Source organism: Rutidosis leptorrhynchoides, chromosome 10 (assembly GCF_046630445.1).
Source record: "Rutidosis leptorrhynchoides isolate AG116_Rl617_1_P2 chromosome 10, CSIRO_AGI_Rlap_v1, whole genome shotgun sequence".
NCBI lineage: Eukaryota > Viridiplantae > Streptophyta > Magnoliopsida > Asterales > Asteraceae > Rutidosis > Rutidosis leptorrhynchoides.
The window spans coordinates 329599461-329621569 of NC_092342.1; the positions used below are offsets into that span (position 1 = coordinate 329599461).

Sequence of the window (22109 nt, forward strand, 5' to 3'; positions counted from 1 at the left end):
CATTCCAAGAAACGAAGAAAAATGTGAACAAGAAATTTAAATAGAAGTGAAAGAACCAAGGAAAGAACACCCGAAAAAGGTTTACAAACCAACTCGACTTACTAAAGCAGGAGACCCGGGTGAATTTATCATTTCTTGCTTGCTTAATGATGGTGCTGTATATAATGGACTCGCAGATTTAGGAGCAAGTGCAAATATTATGCCTCTTTCCTTATACAAAAGATTAGGCATGGGTAAATTAAAATCAACCAAAATAGGTGTTCAATCATTTGACCAAACCATTAAACACCCGGTTGGAATAGCAAATAATTTACTTGTTAACGTGGGAAGTTTGACCTTTGTTGCAAACTTCATAGTGATTAATATGGAGGAAAACCTTGATATTCCTCTAATTCTAGGTCGCCCATTTTTAGCAACCACCGAGGCATTCATTGATGTAAGAGAAGGTAGCATGACACTTAGGGATGGTGATACATCGATCACCTTTGTGAACCGAAAGTTTAGATCTCCACCAACCAAAACTGTTAGACCAATAAAAACGCATAAGTGTGGGGAAGATGAAAAAACACTTAATGATGATCCAATCACAAATAATGTCGTTGATGATACGAAATTAGATGAACCCATTTTTAACAGTTCAACGAAGAAACTTTATAAACGGATTCACGATGCTAAGATTAAAGGAAACTTTAAGTTATATAACCGATTAATATCCAATTTATCGTCAAAAGAAAAGGCGATGTTAGTTGAATTTGTGAAAGTTACGGAGAAAATCAACAAATGGATTGAAGTAAAAGTCAAAGATATACAAGTTGTTGATGATTCAATTGAAAATAATGTTAATCACAATTTCAACTAAGTATAAGGAGGTTTATGTATTTCTGTTAGAGTTAGATTTTCTGTTTTCATGTAGTTCTCGAAAATGGAACTCGAATGGTCTTTCCCTAGCAGACCCTAAAGAACTAGTCTTCTCCCCCCATTCTGAATTTTTATTTTTTTAGGTTTTTACGAAATGAAGACTTCCTGTGAACTAAACCATGGTCTAATGCTACACGCTTTGATCACTAAACGTAATAATGACACACTTCCGAGTGAAATAGTATCAGTAATCAGAGAAAGATTGGACGGAGTAAGAAAAGAATCCAGATGCGAAGATAATAAGTTACAATTTGGTAAAGAAAAATCAAAATCCGCAGCGAAAAGAAGAGCACGACACCTAGAAAGATGTCACAAATGCGGAAAATGGTCACATGGAGGTAAATGTTCAAATAATCAAACCTATTCCAACACCGAATTTGTTACTTTATGCAGAGACGGACCGTTCATATGTTTAGAAGAAAAAACACTGAATGCTCGAGGTTACGCCTATGTAGCTATGGAAAACCAATTAAACCGACTATCTTATGAATGAGATAGATCATATCACTAAGAATACTATCTCACAGGTAAGTCTGTACAGTTTTTATTTTTTATTTTTATTTTTAACTTTTTGATAATAAACGCTAATTTGTTAGCTATAAAGTATTAAATTGGTATGGAATAAAATTAGGTTTGGCGACCGAAATTATTGATATCATTTAAAAATTTATTACATCACTGCGAAATTTAACGTTTATTCTTAAGGTATAAATATCTTTAATCAATCAACCCAAAATATTTTAAAAATTCGTCATGAGTTAAATTAGGTCATGGAACCGAAATTACTTTACCGAAAAGAGGGGCGTATATTTTTGATAATATTTGATTGATTAAAGTGGGATAAAGGCCAAAAAGATTTTTAATTTTATTTTTACCATGTTTTAAAATTAATATATAAAAATTAAAATAATATTGTAAACTTTTTAAAATTAATATATTTAAAATTGTAAATATTTGAAAAATTAATCTTTTTAATATAAGTTTGTATGTTTAAAAACAAAAATATAATATAAGTTTGGTGTGAATTTTTAATTTTTATTATATGAATTCTTAATTTTATGCATTTTAAATTTAAGTTTGGTGTGAATTTAAAAACAAAAATTTACTTTATTTCGCTAAGTTAAAAATATGATTTTTAAAATTCGTCGTAAGTTGAAGACTAGGTCTTTGAACCGAAATTGCTTTACCCGAGGGAGGGACGAGAACTTTTATTATCATTATTTTTAATCTTATTAAATTAAAGTATGCCAAAAACATTAAAAAACCCAAAAATCTAAGCTTTTAAAACAATCGCTTGAAAAAGACAAATTTTGAAATTTTGTCGAGGGACGGACTAGGACATCGTTCCGAAACGACCTCGTCCTAAATAACAAGGGAAACAAAATTTTAAAATTAATTACTTAATTGTTTTAATTAGTATAAGATGTTTAAAAAAAAATACAAACTCCGCGACTCGCGGAGTTTGAAGGGTAAATTTGTCGCGACTCGCGGAGAATGTAAAATCCAGAAAAAAATATAAGGGACGAACTGATCAGTCCCCAACCCAACACCACAAAATACTGCGAAAATACACGAAAAAACACTCCCAAATTCACAATTTTTCACCGTTTTTCATCAAATTTTTTTCTAAAATCATGTTGAAAAGAATGTTATCAAGGAATTACTCAAGGAAAACGGTAAATTTCTACACCTAAACACCATTTAATCCGAAAATTAGTGTTCTTGAGCAATTTTATACCCAATTCGATTTTGATGCTTTTTAGTGTAATTATGCTTAAATTGTTTATGTATTATGCTTGTATAACCTAGAATGATGCTATTTAACATGATTAGAAGCCTTAAACTTCAAATTTTGAGTAATCTAGGGTTTGTGTTCTTGAGCAAATTTGGGGCTTTTTGATATAAACTGGTTATGGCCGATTTTTGTCATGAATTGTTGCTAAATTAAGTAGTGTAACATGTTTAGGTAGTTAAATGATCCAAACTTTGAGCCTAAACATGATTTTGAGAATTAAAGTGGACTTTTTCAAGTCTAAAATTCATGAACTTGATTTTTGAGAGATAATGCCATTTGAAACTTGTTTAATTGCTAGTAATGATTATTTTGACATGTTATTTGAGTTGAATGCTTATGAACTTGGCGAACATTTTCGTATATGCTTATTTGAAAAAGTGTAGATTTGATGAAAATATGAAAATGAGCATAAGTTTGATATAAATTGATCATGTCATTGTAATTATTTTGATTGATGATTTTGCTGACACTAATGCATATTTGGATGCACAAAAATTGTGTTTGATGTGTTTTGCAGACTGAAAGGGGTGAATCTTCATCCCAAGCTCGCAATGCTCCTGCTGAGAGTGCGGAACAACAGGAGGTGGATAGCTACTACAAACAAGATATACCTCATCCAGTTATGATATTTTCTGATATGTACTTGGAAGATTTGCACCCAAACTTAAGATTTGATAGACTTTGGATAGATTATCCAAAATACTAAAGGGGCTTGCATACTTTTCATTCTAAAGCTGTTGAAGTACCTAGGGTAATAGAATGGGCACCGTTAGAAGCTGTAGAATTAGCCGGGCCAATTAGAGAATTACCTACACAGAGGTATGGTAATTCTACTTTTAACGATTGGGTACGATTATTCAACATGCGGAGACCTGTATATAAAGTATGGTGTGAAGAATTATTGTGTAGTATAGAAATAAATGATCGGGTAGTTAGTTTAACCGATCGATCTTTTATTAGATTTTTGTTGGGAGGTTCGATGCGCCACATGTCTTTACTAGACATGGCTCAGGCTTTACGTATATATACGCCTGAGGAGTTAGCATCTGCCGATTATAGAGGGTTGATACTAAATGGTAGAAAGATAGACGAAAATTTTGATACGCATGGTGTATGGAGTCAAATGACTAGCCATCACCGATTCAAAGGGGGAAATTACTCTTATTTGGATATAGATAGAGCTAAATTAAGAGTAATTCATAGGTTTTTAGCTAATTCGATTACACAAAGAGGTAAGAATAAGGAAAAGGTAAATGAACAGGATTTGTTTTACCATATGTTTATTCGAGACCCACAAAGCGCTGTAAGTATACCGTATTGTGTGGGTTATTATTTATCAGCTATGGTTAGGGGGATGAGACCGCATAGCATAATAGGAGGTGGTATATTTATTACTTTGATTGCTGAATATCTCGGTGTGGATATAAGTCGGGGGGATTATTAGTCAAAGAACCAGAACCCCACGATACAATAGGTTTAAATGTATACCATGGTGCGAAGGTTTTGAAGAAGCGAAATAACACCGCAGTACAATACCATGGTAGACATCCACAGGTTGAGAGAAACCAACAGCCAGGTAATGTGGGAGGAGGAAATGAAATGACAGAAATGCAAAGGTTTATAGCTTCACAAGAGTACGAAAATGCTAGACATCGAGCATTTGAAGATTGGCAAGTTCATCAAAACCAAATCATAGCTTATTGCCAACAAATAGGTAGAAACTATATTCCTACTCCATCGCCCGTATTTCCTCCCTGGTCTATAGAGATCCAACCACCGTATCCTACGTATAACCCAGCCGAAGCATTTTATAACACATATGGTTATGCATGGAACCCCTACTGGTATCAGTATCATCCCTAGTCTACTTAGTTTTATTTATTTTATAATTTGTAATGTTGATACATTTAATACTTATGTTGGAATTGTATTAGTTTTTATAATTTACAAATTTTTATTTTTAGATTTTAATAATGTTTGAATGTGGGGTAATATACCAAACTTCAAAAATATGTATATATATTTGCAGTTTATCTTATGTACGCAACAGGGTAAAACAACGCATTTTCAAAGACTGGCATTAAGTTCAGCAAAAGCAACTAATTTTGACGACAAGATGAAAAATAAATGTGATATAACAACAAGACAGAATGAACAAATGATATGCACCATTTATCATTCAGCAAACAAACGCCAATATGTTTGGAAACTTTGGTAAAATTTAATCATTTTCACACAAATCACCCTCAATAATTTAAATTGTTACTGATTTCTTGCAAATGAGGGCATTGCAAGATCTTAAGTGTGGGAAGGGGTTAAATTCTTTCGGATTTTAAAATTTTTACTTTATACACTTGGTTACCATTAGAAATACTAGTAAAGCAGTAGTTGTATTAGAATCTAGTGCTCTCTGATAATAAAGAACAGCCCTAGTCTTATATACTGACTACCTAATTCTAGTAAAATTTTTCAAAATTTTCAACTAAATGAACTCAAAATCATGTTTATACGTATTTATGAACGATAAAACTAGGTGTTAACACCGAAATTATTGTTACCTCGGAAAGGACATAAATTGAGAAACAAACCAAAATGTTAGAATTCATTTAAGAATGGAATAGAGGAGAACAAAAAGGAAAAATAAAAGTCAAGTGTGGGAAAATTCTCCAAGTTATTCAAAACATATGTCACATATTTTTGTACAAATAACTGAAAATACTTTTGCTTTGGACTAAACTAAAAAGTTTTACCTGATTTACTGTAAGAAAGATGGATCTACACGATGAATCAATTCCATCATTAAAAGGAAGTAAAGTCTTCCGAAAAAGAAACGCGCTTCTTGATTTAGGTCAGGAAGTTGTCGTCCAGACCAGCTGTAGGTTGATGAAAAATCTAGAAAAGTCATCACTAAAATCAGCAGGAAATCCACGGACCTCAGCATAAAACAGGGTCGCCAAGTGGTCAGATTTATCCTAACCATGAGAAGGATTTATCTCGTAAAATGGGGGGCACCGTGCAAATTAGCTGGATAAGACTAATGAATCAGATCCCCAGAAAGGATAATCTCCTTAAAGATTAAAAAATCAGCTTTTAAGACTGATATTACTCAATCCTAGAGATTGACCTTAAAGATTGAGAATTACAAACTCATGGAATTCAATGATATCTAAACTCGAGCTTGAACGAGAAAATATTTTGATCAAAATTATAAACCGATTTGTTTTCTGAAAACCTATTTTCAATGCGTTCATTACCTTTGAACGTAAAATCCTAGGAATTCACCTGGAATTCATTAGGTCACCTGAACCAAATCGGGTGTCAACCGTAAGAACGGTGGTTGCATAGCATGGTCAAAGACAGGACCTTGTACCAGACCGAAAAATCATAAGGGTGAGCTTTACTATTGCTCCTACCAAGGATAGTAATTGCGTCCGACACGTTATAGACCATAATTAAAAGCATGTCAGGGGACATTGCCTTAACAGTTGCTTGTTCAACGCTTTCCTTTACAACCGGACGGTAGTTTACCGAAAGGTAATATACGGAGCAAGTATACTGGACGTGTTGCTTTCCTAATACAAGGTTAGCAAGTGGGTGACACAAAACCACAAGTTTTGAGCTAAAATTTTCAAATCTGAAACCTACCAAACCCACAAAAATATCTTGCAAACACCGGTGAAGGGTTATTTCGGAAAACTTATCTAGGGTAAAAGCTAGATTTAATTTTCAAAAGATCAAATGTTTTCATAAAGATCCAATTTTCTTAATGGATCTAAATTTTTATAGTCATGTGGGACTGTAAATCATATCGTTACTACCATTGTTTATAATGCCGTATAGAAATCACTGATGTACAAAGTGTGAAGAATAAAGAAGTGATTCTAGTATTTCAAGACTATATTGCTTGAGGACAAGCAACGCTCAAGTGTGGGAATATTTGATAATGCTAAAAACGAACATATATTTCATAGCATTATTCCTCAAGAAAGATAAGCTTTTAGTTGCAATTGTTCTATTTACAAGTGATATTCGTTTAAATATTAAAAGGTGAAGACAAAAGACAGATTCGACGAATTGAAGACGCAAACGACCAAAAAGCTCAAAAGTACAAAAGACAATCAATGAGGTTCCAATTATTGATAAGAAACGTCTCAAAATTACAAGAGTACAAGATTCAAAACACAAAGTACAAGATATTAAATTGTACGCAAGGACGTTCGAAAATCCGGAACCGGGACCAGAGTCAACTCTCAACGCTCGACGCAACGGACTAAAAATTACAAGTCAACTATGCACATAAATATAATATAATATTTAAATAATTCTTAAAAATTATTTATATATTATATTTATATTTAAATCCGTCGGCAAACAAAGAGCCAAGGTTGGGTGAGTTGTAAAAACGAACTCCGCGACTTGCGGAGTTCGAAGACCAAAAGAACCGCGAGTCGCGGAGATTACCTGGATGAAAATTCCTATAAAAGGCAACGCAGTTCGACGAAAATCAATATCCAATATATCAATCTCTCTATATCTATACGTAATATTTATATTTATAATTTATATTTTAATTTTAATTTTAATTTTAATTTTAAATCCTAATAATAAGGGTATGTTAGCGAATGTTGTAAGGGTGTAAGTCGAAATTCTGTCCGTGTAACGCTACGCTATTTTTAATCATTGTAAGTTATGTTCAACCTTTTTACATTAATGTCTCGTAGCTAAGTTATTATTATGCTTATTTAATACCGAAGTAATCATGATGTTGGGCTAATTACTAAAATTGAGTAATTGGGCTTTGTACCATAATTGGGGTTTGGATAAAAGAACGACACTTGTGAAAATTAGACTATGGGCTATTAATGGGTTTTATATTAACTAAACAATACCTTGTTAATTTAATATATAAACTTATAATTCGACGTATTTATATATAACCACATACGCTTGACTGGGTACGGTGGGCGGGATATCTATAAATACCAATAATTATTCATTTTACCCGACACGGAACTGGATTAATAGTTAATAGACTTGTTGAAACAGGGGTGAATTACATTCAAGGGTAATTGGTGTAATTGTTAACAAAGTAGTAAAACCTTGGTTTACACGCAGTCGATAACCTAGTGTATTCATTAAACAAAGTATTAAAACCTTGTTACAATACGAATCCCCAATTAGTTGGAATATTTGACTTCGGGAATAAGAATAATTTGACGAAGGCTTTCGCTCTTTATATTTATGACTGATGGACTATTATGGACAAATCCGTATGGACATATTAAATAATCCAGGACAAAGAACAATTAACCCATGGGCATAAAACTAAAATCAACACGTCAAACATCATGATTACGGAAGTTTAAATAAGCATAATTCTTTTATTTCATATTTAATTTTCTTTATTTTATATTTAATTGCACTTCTAATTATCGCACTTTTATTTATTGTTATTATATTTAATTGCAATTTTAATTATCGTACTTTTTAATTATCGCAAGTTTATTTTATCGCACTTTTATTATTCGCAATTTCATTATCGTTATTTACTTTACGCTTTAAATTAAGTCTTTTATTTATTTAATATTTTACATTTGGTTTTAACTGCGACTAAAGTTTTAAAATCGATAAACCAGTCATTAAACAATAAAAAACTCCCTTTATAATAATAATATTACTTATATATATATTTGTATTTTTATAAATTAAACTAATATAGCGTTAAGCTTTGATTAAAAGATTTTCCCTGTAGAACGAACCGGACTTACTAAAAACTACACTACTGTATGATTAGGTACACTGCCTATAAGTGTTGTAACAAGGTTTAAGTATATCCATTCTCTAAATAAATAAATATCTTGTGTAAAATTGTATCGTATTTAATAGTATTTCCTTGTAAAATTTAATAGTATTTTATACCCCTTAGCTTTGACATCAAATTCTAAACTTGTTCGCAAACAAAGTTAATCCTTCTAACTTGACTCTTAAAAACAACTTAACACATGTTTTATATCCATATGATATACTAACTTAATGAGTTAAAACTTGGAAACACGAAGAACACCGTAAAACCGGACATAAATCGTCGTAGTAAAACCGGGGGCTGTTTTGGGTTGGATAATTAAAAACTATCATAATCTTTGATTTAAAAGTTGTTCTTCTGGGAAAATTATATTTCATATGAACATGATACTATATCCAAAAATCATTGTTAAACTCAAAATTGAAGTATGTTTTTCAAAATGGTCATCAAGATGTCGTTCTTTCGACGGAAATGACTACCTTTTTCAAATATGGATTATAACTTGTAACTCTGACTATAAACCACCACTTTTTCAGTTTAGTTTCACAAATTACAGTTCGTTATGAAACCATAGCAATTTGATTCACTCAAAACGAATTTATAACGAAGAAATTATGGGCAAAACAATATTGGTTAGAAATGGATAATTTGATTACGGGATTAATTCATTAAAATCTATACTAACCATATCCTAGCTAACTTTTCTTGTATTATACATGTATTCTAACATGTCATGGTTACACAATACGTCGGATAAATCAAAAGACACCACATACACAATACGTGTAACTACAATAGCAGTATTGTGGGTCATGATTGAGTCTTATACAACACGTGTATACTATGTACTACTAATTGTGGACTACTAACTGTGGACTACTAACTGTGGACTACTAACGTTGGACTGCTAACTTGACAATTTAAACTTAAACAATCACACGTGATTAAAAATATAAAGTTAAACAATCACACGTGATTGAAAATATAAACTTAAACAATAGCAAATGATTGAAAATATAAACTTAAACAATCACACGTGATTGAAAATATAAACTTAAACAATCACATGTGATTGAAGATATGATATGAATAATAGTTGTATTACATTTTGATATATATATATTTGTTACAGGTTCGTGAATCCAAGGATGACGGCCATATTTTTAATAAGTTGAAAACTTATTATTAATATACTTTTACTACTCATTTTTAAACTCTAAAAATATTTTGGGATGAGAATACATGCATTTTATGTTTTACGCCATGGACACAAGTACTTAAAATATATTCTACGTTGAGTTGTACCACATTGCATATCTTCCCTAATAGCTTGGTAACTAATATTTACATGTTGTAAGAACAGGTAAGCGCGAATCCTATTGATAGATCTATCGGGTTTGACAACCCCAACCGGGCTAGTCGCTCTAGTATCGTAAACGGTTGCATAGTACTTCATTTTTACTACACTTGGTATAGTGTAGGGAGATTTCATAATAAAGGGAATATGCCACATTAATGGTTAAGTATGGTTACCGAAGTGCTCAACAACTTATAGAATATCTTTATTGAAATATTTATAACTATGAAATCTCGTGGTCTATATTTATATCGATGCTAGCTTTAAACCTATATATCTCACCAACCTTTGTGTTGACTGTTTAAGCATGTTTATTCTCAGGTCCTTAAGAAAGTCTTCCGCTGTTGCATTATCTGAGCAAGCTGTGCATGGAGTCTCATGCTTTTGTTTAAATGAAGTGTTGCATTCAATAAACCTTTATCATGTATTATATTCGACTGTTATCTCACGTGTGTAGTATTTGGAAATGATGTATTATGGGGATTATTTCTTAAATAGTCGCCCACTTGTTTAAAACTTGCATTATGTATAATAATAGTGTGCTTTTTATGAAACGAATGCAATATTTTCTAAAACGTATCATATAGAGGTCAAATACCTCGCTATGGGACCAATGAATAACGTACCACGTTTATAGTAATATGGACGAGTCGTTTCAGTTGGCATCAGAGCAGAGGTCTTAGCGAACCAGAAATTGCATTAATGTGTCGGACCGGTATTTGTTAGGATGCATTAGTGAGTCTGGACTTTGACCGAACTTGTTTTTGAAAACCATTACTTATCATTTTTGGTCGGAAATTAAATATTATAACATGTAAATATTATGTGGTATATTACTAATGTGGTAGTTAATGTGTGATAGATGTCTACTTCTAGCATCAATCTCATTATCACATTCAGCGACTCCGAAGTTGAATCTCCAGCAAAAGTACCAATCATCGACTTATCTGATAACGACGATGACCTGAAGGAAGGTGTATCAATCATCTATATAACTAATGACGAAGATGACCTGGAGTCGGATGCATTTTTGGAAGACTCGCAATTCCCAAAGGAACCTGAAGAGGAACCTGAAGAGAACGAAGTAAAAGAAATTACCTAGGCAGAATTTAATAAGGGAAAGAAACCTATAATCGTCAACCCAGAAATTTCAAAAGCAGAAACTAATAAAACAATTATTGTACCAAGTGCTCCTGTGATGACCCGGAAATTTCTGACCAAATTTAAACTTAATCTTTGTATGATTAACATTTTCGACACGATAAGCAAAGTCTGTAAAACTGAATCTCAAAATTTTTAAACTATTCAAATACCTTTCGGTTGTTCTTGACGATTCGCGAACAATTATATGTATATAGATACATATATATATATATATATATATATATATATATATATATATATATATATATATATATATATATATATATATATATATATATATATATATATATATATATATATATATATATATATATATATATATATATACTATAACTTGGAAACGTAACAATGTATTAATTGTTTAATACCGTACATTAAACTTATTGGTTTAAATATTTATTTGAATATATATGATAAGTTGGAATGTTAATTGTATGAATAACTTGCGACGTATATTTAAAACGTGTTTATGAATGTTGAAAATATATATTAACTTGGTCATAAAATGATTTGTTATTATATATATATCAACAAATAGTGAGACAATGATTTATAGAAGTAAATGACCAAAACACTCGAAAGTTTAAGATACACTTTGAATGATATAGTTTATTGATAATTTAAGACTATATTTTGACAAAGGTACGAGTCACAAAACGTAAATTGCGAGTTTTCTAAGTGTACGAAAATGCGTTCGAGAAACCGGAACCGGGACATAAGTCGAGTGACAACGTACGAGTCATCGGAACAAAAATTACAAGTCAACTATGCACATGAATTTAATATAATATATAATTAATTATTTAAATTATATATATATATTATATATATTATATTTAATTATGTCGACAAACAAGAAAACAAAAATATGTGAGCTGGATCTGACGGCCATGCGATCGCATGAGAAATAGGCATAAAACCCATGCGATCGCATGGGCATCAGAATCAGGAATTATGCCTATAAATACCAGGTTTCTGCACGAGTTGTTTTACACATATATTACTCCGTAAGTTATTTATTTATTTAAATTATTATTATTATTATTATTATTATTATTATTATTATTATTATTATTATTAAGATTATTATTATTTATTTTATTATTATTAATAGTATTATTATTATTATTATTAATTATATCACTTAAAATACTACGACGAGGTCATGAGCGTGTCACTTTCAAAATGGGTTTTCAAGCGGGATAGAGCTAAGGAAACTATGGGTTATTACTAAGGAGGTTATGAGTATTGTTCGAGGTTTTGCTCGTGAGTCAAACTAGTGTTTGTCATCTCTGTTGCGTCTATGTACTTTCCTGCAATATTGAATCTCAATATTGATACGTAAGCACTCATATCTTATCTTTTATATATTAATAATGTATCCATGTCTAGTGCTCGAGTATATATGTTTATGCATGCTTGTATGCTAAATTATGTCATTAAACAGTTTATGATGAATCACGAATTAAATACATATATTACTGATAAAAGGTATATGATATGCATGTTTTTGGAAAGCTGGCGAAAAATCAATAACTTTTCATTTAGAAATCGCGTAATTTCGGTGAACGAATCAAAAGATATGATCAACTGAATTATGATTGACGTTAATTGGAATTGCTTTTGAATCTACAATTAATATTTAAACAACTTGTTTGTAAGATTGATAAATTGGATTTTTGAATATTATCAACCGAGTAAATGAACCTTTATATAAGGCACGTCTTGTTTTGTTAAACAATTGTCAAAATTGACTTTTTGAAATAACTTTTGATAACTATTGTATGTCGATCTCGAGCATTAGGACTGTGATACACAATGACCTGACCTACCTTGATAGACATTTATTGACCAACATACGTTCTCTTGGTTGAGATCTACGGTTATTTGATATTCCGAGTTTCGGTCACGTTTTGGTGAACAACTTTATGTACTGCTAAGGTGAGTTTCATTTGCTCCCTTTTACTCTTTACGTTTTTGGGCTGAGAATACATGCAAATGCTTTATTAACTGTTTTACAATAATTATATGCGTGAGTTTCATTTGCTCCCTTTTTAATTGCTTTTGCAATACATTTTTGGGCTGAGAATACATGCACTTTATTTTAAACGCAATGGATACAAGTACATACTAAATTCTACACCGAGTTTGAACCGAAAATCCCTTAGCTTTGGTAACTAGTAACTGCCAGTTATAAGAACTGGTGGGCGCGAGTAGTAGTATATGGATCCATAGGGTTTGATATCCCAGTCCGAGCTAGAGCACTAGCCTTTTAACAGACGTATGCTATTTGAGAAGCGTACACGTTGGTTTGCGTGTATTATTAAGATGAGTATACAAAGGGTACAAATTATATATACGTTAAGTTTAGTTACCAGGGTGCTCAATTTCGTAGAATATTTTGATAAACGTTTCTGGATGAAATAACTGAAATTTTGTGATCCACTTTTATATACAGATTATGCGAAACACTAAAACTATGAACTCACCAACCTTTGTGTTGACACTTGTTAGCATGATTATTCTCAGGTTCCCTAGAAGTCTTCCGTTGTTTGCTTACATGTTATACAAGCTATGTGCATGGAGTCTTGCATGCTTTATTTAAGAAAACGTTGCATTCACAAAATCATCACCATGTATCTTATTTTGACTGCATTGTCAACGGAATTACTATTGTAAACTATTATTTACGATGATTGTCTATATATAGAAATCATCAGATGTCGAGAACCTTTGATTTAAATATTCATTGATGGTGTGCCTTTTCAAAAGAATGCAATGTTTACAAAACGTATCATATAGAGGTCAAATACCTCGCAATGAAATCAATGAATGACGTGTTCGTCCATATGGATTTGGAGCGATCATCACAGCTCCCGATACTACCACACCTAGTCAACCATGTCTTACCAATACTATAGAAATGTCATCTACTGAACCCCAACCAAAACCTAGACTTACCGCTGAAATACGCACTCTGACAGTAGGGAAGCGAAAATTCTATGATTTCCCAGATTTCTTTGAATTCCCAAGAAAGCCTCGTCGTTTCTAATATGTTTTTGCAGCTATTCGACTTCACGCCTTATATAATAATATATCGTGTACTATATTTCATCTTACATATGTTTTATGTAAAATAGTGGTATTGAATTATTGTAAAATATTGTACCAAAAGAATAAGCGTGAAGTATTAATGCATTAAGTTTTTCATGATAGAATATTATCATGATTGTAGTAGTTAATTTGTGTACTAGCTATTAAGTATGAACTTTAACGGGTAGGTACTACCCGAGCTACAATTATAAAACGCTAATAAGAAGAAAAGGCTTTTATAATAATTGGTTCATATTATTAATATGCCACGATGTACCATTAATTACTCACTACATCTATAATATTCTATGTGATTAATTATCTTATATGTTTATTGAAGAAACATGGCTCGATTAAATCGAATGACGGAACAAGAAATTGAGGAGCTTATCAACCAACGCGTAAATGACCGTATGCTTTGGGTCGAAGCGGCAAGAGCAGCAACAAACAGCACAAACCCTCGTGTTGGATGCTCATATAAAGCATTTCAAGGTTGCAAACCTTCATCATTCAGCAGAACAAAGGGACCAGTCAGTTTAACCCGATGGTTCGAAAAGCTGGAGTCCGTATTTAAAATTAGTGGTTGTGCAGAAGGGGATAGGACGAAGTATGCTTCATGCACATTACAGGATGGTGCAATTACATGGTGGAAAAACTATGTAAAAGCTGTAGGGGTGATGAAGCATATGATACTCCTTGGGAGAAGTTACAACATATGCTAATCACTGAATACTGCCCAAAGAAATGAGGTCAGGAAATGGAAACTGAGCTACAAAATCTGAAAGTTGTTGTCACGGAACTTACTAACTACAATAGGCGATTCATGGAATTAGCCTTGCTATGTCCTGAATTGATACCAACGGAAGAGCAAAAAATTGAATTGTACAAAGATGGTCTGCCAAAGAACATCAAGGCCAATGTTACAGCATCCAAATCTAACACAATTCATGAAGCCATCACCATGGCAAACGAGTTAATGGATCAGATCATCCTGGATAAGAACGCATGAAATACCGATGCCAAGGTATCGGATAACAAAATAAAGTGGGATGGAAACCGTGATCGAGGTCACCAACAACAATCTATTAAGAAACAGGAAACCATGCAAGGTGCGGGCAGTGGTTCAAGCTCGGGTTACAAAGGACGAAATCCCTTATGTAACAGATGCTACAAACATCACACTGGTTTTTGCAATGTGGTGTGCAGCAAATGTAATCGAAGGGGTCATCTTGCTGAAGATTGTAGGATTCCCGTTACAAATACAAATGGCACCAAGACTCCTGCCACCAATGCAAATAGAACTGCCCTGGCCACTGTTACTTGTTATGGGTGTGGGAAACAGGGTCACATTAAGAGCCAGTGCCTGAATCCAGAGAAGAATAACGGACCTGCACGTGGAAGAGCATTTATTATTAATGCTAGAGAGGCGTGTGAAGAGCCGGAGCTTGTTACGGGTACGTTTACCATTAATAACTTATCAGCATCTATTATATTTGATACTGGTGCCGATAGAAGTTACATATGTAGAGACTTTTACGCAAAATTGAATTGTTTATCATTACCTCTAGATGCTAAGTACATGATTGAACGTTTCTCTCATTCTGATTCATTTTTCATTTTCACTCGATCTCTCTATATTTATATATATAATTATGAATATTATTATTATTATTATTATTATTATTAATATTAAGATTATTAATATTAATCTTATTATTATTAGTATTAGTATTAGTATTATTAGGAGTGATATTACTAGTATTATACATAAAATACTACGACGAGGTTCTGCTCGCGTGATTTCAAAATTAGTTTTTCGAGTAGGATAGGGCTAAGGAAACTATGGGTTATAGCTATGGAGGTGATGTGTATGGTTCATGGATATGCTCGAGAGGTCAATTTAGTGTTTATCATCTCCGTTGCGTCTATGTACCTTTCCTGCAATATTGAACCTCAATATTGATACGTGAGCACTCATAACTTAACTTTTATATATTAATAGTGTATCCCTGACTAGTGCTCGAGTAGATATGCTTATGCATACTTGTATGATTAGTTTTGTCGTTAAATAGCTTATGATAGATTATGAATTAGATACATATGCGATTGAGATAAGGTATATGATATGCATATCGTTGGAAAGCTGGCGAAAAATTAATAACTTTTTATTTAGAAAGTGTATGATTTCGATGAACAGATTAAAAGATATCGTCAATCGAATTATCTATAATTTTAAAGTATTATTGTTAAAATGATTATTGTTATCATTATCGTTATCGTTATCGTTATCGTTATCATTATCGTTAACGTTATCGTTATCGCATCGTTATCGTTGTTATTATCGTTATTATTTTTATTATCTAATAATCAATATTATTATTATTATGATTATTATGATTATTATTATTATTATTATTATTTTTAAAATAATTAATATTTTTATCAAAACTATCATTTTATTATTTTTATCATCATTATTATTATTAAAAGTATCATTAATATTATAACCATCATTTTTTATTAAAATTATCATTTTTAATAAAAATATCATTGTTATTACAGTATAAAATATCATTATTATTATCATTTTAGTATTATCATTATTAAAAATTTATCATTTTGAATAGAATTATTAATTTTATAAAATATTATTATTATTACAATTAATATTAAAAAGTATCGTTATTATTAAGATTATCATGATTAGAATTACCATTTTATCATAATCATTAGTAAATATAAATATTGTTATTATTATTATTATTTTATTATTATTATTATTATTAAAAATAATTAATATTATTATAAAATAGTGCAACTTTACTTATTATTATTATTATTATTATCAATTTTATCAAATATGTGATACAAAGATATTTTCACCATACGTAATATAATTACATTAATAGTACAAACTACTATATATTTATGATTTTGAGTAAACTGTATAAATTTTATTACTTAAGAAGTATATAAGTATATTTTTATCATAAATAAACTTTAATATAACTTTTTATTTATTAATAAATGGTTTGTAATATTTACTATAATAAAATCTGATAGATACATTTAAATATATAAAATGACTATACTTATGTTATACAATTTTTGGAAGTCATTTTGAGTCAAATTGACTTTTGTTGACTTTTGCATTTTAGTCTCAAGCATTAGGATTGTGATACACTATGACCTGACATAAATTGCTATATAGATATTGACCAACATATAAAAATATATAATTAATATAGGTTCGTGAATTCAAGGCTAACCTTGCACTTGTTCAATGACGTCATATGTATTTTTACTACGAAATACAGTATTGTGAGTTTCATTTGCTCCATTTTTAAATGCTCTTGCAATATATATTTTTGGGACTGAGAATACATGCACTTTTATAAATATTTTACGGAATAGACACAAGTAATCGAAACTACATTATATGGTTGAATGGATCGAAGCCGAATATGCCCTTTTAGCCTGGTAATCTAGGAATTAGGGAACTGGCCCCTAATTGACGCGAATCCTAAAGGTAGATCTACGAAAACTAACAACCCCCATTCTGGAATTTGGAATGCTTTAGTACTTTAAAATTTATCATGTCCGATGGGTGTCCCGGAATGATGGGGATATTCTATATGCATCTTGTTAATGTCGATTATCAGGTGTTCAGTCCATATGAATGATATTTTTGTCTCTATGCATGGGACGTATATTTATGAGAAATGAAAATGAAAATCTTGTGGTCTATTAAAATGATAAAAATGATCGATTATGATAAACTAATGAACTCACCAACCTTTTGGTTGACACTTTAAAGCATGTTTATTCTCAGGATTGAAAGAAATCTTCCGATGTGCATTTGCTCATTTTAAAGATATTACTTGGAATCATTCATGGCATATTTCAAAATACGTTGCATTCAAGTCGTTGAGTTCAGTAAAGATTATGATTAAGTAAATGACAGATTAGATCATTTATAGTTGGATATTATGAAATGGTATGCATGCCTGTCAACTTTTGATGTAATGAAAGTTTTTCTTTTAAAACGAATGCAATGTTTGTAAAATGTATCATATAGAGGTCAAATACCTCGCAATGTAATCATATGTTATTGTATTCGTTCTTATGGATTAGGACGGGTCTTTACAATAAAGGTACATAGGTCTTGCGAGGCGTTGGGATCGAATCTTCCTGGCAGCGGGCGAGAAGACCTCAGGATTCAGCAACATTTGTTAAGAGGTGCAAGGTTTGTCAACCTCTCGACCAAGTCATCATAAGAAAAGACTGAAAAATCTTTCCAAAGTGTTATAAAGAGGGTAGGCGCGCTACAACTAACATAACAGCCTCTTCCTTGCCCCCCTAAGAATCCAAGGGTGACCTTTGGATGTTGTCATGACGCTTTGGTTACGAAGGTTATCGGGGTCTAGGTTTATGGATGGATTCAGTAATCGAAAGTCCCTTCAACTCAATCAATATCAACAACATGTCGTGACCGGTTAGGCTTGGTTGATTTTGTCAGAAAAGAAAGTAGGTTTCGGGGGTTCATTGATTAGTACACCCCCGGTGCTGGTAAGGTCGGGACCGTGGTCGTACGTCTCCGGTTTTCCGGCCTATCTTCTTTCTGAGATTGACTAACCAGCTGGAATGATGGAGCTAATCTGCTTGCTTGTGCAGGCGATGACCGCTCGGCTAGGGCGCGACAGAGGAGCTTCTAAAGAGTGTAAAAACAGAATTACTACAATCCCTTTTAGAAAAAGGCGGCTTAACTAACGAAAGAAAAATGGAACCAGATACATTCTTAAAGGAATGCTTCACTGGCTCTAGTATTCACCGCCTTTCAAGGAATGGAATATTATCAAGCGCCCTCCACAATTTCGGATAGTATTTATGGTTCTACTTTTTTCTTAGCAACTGGATTTCATGGTTTTCATGTGATTATAGGTACTCTTTTCTCGATCATATGTGGTATTCGCCAATATCTTGGTCATCTGACCAAGGAGCATCACGTTGGCTTTGAAGCAGCTGCATAGTACACCACCGGGCCTGCGAGGGGCTGCAAAGGCTCACAATGCCCCTTTTTAACAAGTTAGTTAGGACTTTCCTGTATCTCCCCATTCAATAGGCTAAACAGCTAGCACCTTGCCGGTCTTGGTTTTGTCTCAGCAGAGTGCGTGGATGCTCATTCTCATCAAATTGGGGGAACTATAGAATCTCTCAAGCTCAGGAACTATAGAATCTCTCAGGAGTTGAATAAACTCTTTTATGCTAGTGGAATTGGAGCTCACATTTGAGTTTCCTCTGACTACAAGGTAATTTATCAGCTGGAGAGGTGGACGAACAACACCTCCTTTCCTTGCATTAGCGCCCGCTTTTCCACATCCACTTCAGGGAGAGAGCAAGTATAAATAATAGCTTTAGGCTTTCGAGCCTTTCTTCCTAGGGCAGAAGCCTTTACTTGAACTTGAGCGGTTGTCTGGAACTGATGCTACACCTTGGGGCTGTAGTCCTTTCTTCTTAGCACGGATGTCCCTCTTCCCAGATATTCGCAAGAGGCAAAAAATGTCCCCTGCTCCTCTCCCTATCGGGGGAGCTGCTATTATGATCAAGAAATCTGTTATCAATATAGTAGGTTATAATCAACATCAATATTCAAAATAAAATTATATGAAGTAGTAAAAAATTTCCCAAGATTTTTAGTTTAATGTGGTTGATTATGTTAGTTGCATTGTAGAAAATGAGGGCTAAACTGAATGTTTATAGAATTAGAGGGTTGAAATTGCTATTTAATTAATATAGAAAGGGTTTATATCCAAATAAAAAAAGACAAATTGGTGGGGCCATGTACTTGTCTTCTTCAAAGACTTTCCTGCAAGTAAATATACTTTACCAATCTAAAGTAAAAAACCCAACTTAATCTCACCACGACCTGAAACTTCAACCTTTTTGCTTCTTTCAGGTCAACTCCAATGCAGCCTTGTACTACAAAACTTACTATTGGGGTGAATGACCCATCTTGTGATGATTCTCAAAAACAGTTGGTTGTTTATGATCCTTCTGTTATCCATGAAGACCCGATTGAACCTTTCCCGGATCCAATTTCATATCAACTTGCACCACGAACATTGCCATCTATAGGTACTTACACGGTTCAATGCGCCAACTGTTTTAAATGGAGACTAATCCCAACCCAAGAGAAATACGAGGAAATACGGGAACACATTACCGAAAAGCCTTTTGTGTGTGAAACAGCTCTCGAGTGGCGTTCTGATGTTTCGTGTGATGATCCACCCGATATCGAACAAGATGGAACCAGACTTTGGGCTATTGATAAGCCCAATATTGCACAGCCACCGCCCGGTTGGCATAGGGATCTGAGGATCAGGGCTGAAGGAAGCTCACAGTTTGGTGATATGTATGAATCTTTTCATTTATATCCTAGAGGTGGCAAAAATATAGTCAGGTCAAAACGAGTACTTTTTGTACGGATCGAGTTGGGTTGATCCAAACCCTTTTCTTGTAATTTTCAAGTGAATAGTTTGTTAGTCAAATATGAGTAGAAAAACTATATCCTTATAATAATAACAGTGTTTTGAATAACAAATGAAAGTATTCGATATCAAAATTGTTGTTAAAAAAACAGGGGTTTTGGATTAAATGGGTCAAAATTGCCTCCTTTTTTTATAGATAAATGGGTCAAGATTCCCCCTTACATCTCTACCTGTTAGAGATGAAACATTCATAGGATTAACATGTTTATGGTTAAATGGGTCAAAATTGCCACCTCTACTTTTTACATGCTCTATTCTATTCATTCATTTCTTTGTGCTTTTCGGGATGATAATAAAGTTTAAATAAACTATTGCTAATTACTAATTTGGCGTTAATTGTTATTCAGATATTATACATCACCAACAGGCCGTAAGCTGCGGTCAATACCTGCTATTGAAAAGTATGTTCTGTACCCTTCAACATTTAACGATGTGTGACGTGTTTAGCAGTTAAATTGGGTCTTAATCATTTCTTTTAAGCAGGTACTTGTTTAAACATCCGGAGTTTGTAGAACAAGGAGTGAAAATTTCTCAGTTTTCGTTCAAAATACCAAAACCATTGCAGGAAAACTATGTAAGAAAAGTTAGAAAACACCCTGCTCGTATGGCAGCTGTGCATGATGCTGATAATTTCTCGATGCCTACATCTGTTGAACCTTCATCAGGTTAGATAGTTCTTTTGCATGCGTTGAAGATGATTTATTTAGTTGGGATTATATATTTTGAGGCAGTCCAAATATTAACTCTGCCCATTAAGGCCACCTGTGTATTAAAAGAATTTTATATAGGCCACCAAAGTTTGTTTCTGTTTTCATGAATGCCAAATCCGGCCAAAAGCGTGCTAGAAAATCATAAAAAGAGAGGAATGCAGCTATCTGTTGTATGTAATTTTTTTAATATGAAAATTGATTCACACTGTTATATACCTTTTTGGTGTTTTTGATGCTTTTGATGCTTTTGACATTTTTCACCCATTCATCCCATTTGACCTGTTTCAGTTTATACTCTCTTTTGAATTTAAAGTTATTTTAGGTAGTGGGCTTAATGAACAAAGTTAGGTGGTCTATAAAACTTGTTTTATACATTGGTTATGAACAAAGTGCTATACTTGACTGGCCTCAGATATATTCCACCGATTCATTTCAATAATAATCATTTACTTTGAATAAATGATTTACGATTGTATGAATTAAAAGGGCAAATTTCATAAAAAGGGAACGTGATTTACCAACAAAAGGATGTTGAAATGAATTTGTACATATAAAGGGTTATGATTTCCATTGTGTAAAACATGGCAATATCTAATCAAGATTGTTTATCAAGCGTATTGTGATATCACGTTCCCCTTTTATGAAATTTTCCCAGATTAAAAATGAAATACAAGTGTCTTTCAAAGTGTTTGACCCTTTGTTATTTTAAGCCTAATCTTTT

General features: G+C 32.5%; 1 protein-coding gene across 1 annotated transcript; it reads left to right on the forward strand.

Annotated features, from left to right (window-relative positions):
- The first annotated feature begins 20007 nt into the window (after nt 1–20007).
- Nucleotides 20008–21372, forward strand: LOC139873228 (methyl-CpG-binding domain-containing protein 2-like). Its single transcript, XM_071861162.1, has 3 exons — nt 20008–20542; nt 21026–21079; nt 21162–21372. Exons 1-3 carry the CDS (start codon nt 20097–20099, stop codon nt 21346–21348), a joined length of 687 nt encoding a protein of 228 aa, XP_071717263.1. The 5' UTR covers nt 20008–20096; the 3' UTR covers nt 21349–21372.
- The last annotated feature ends 737 nt before the right edge of the window (nt 21373–22109 follow it).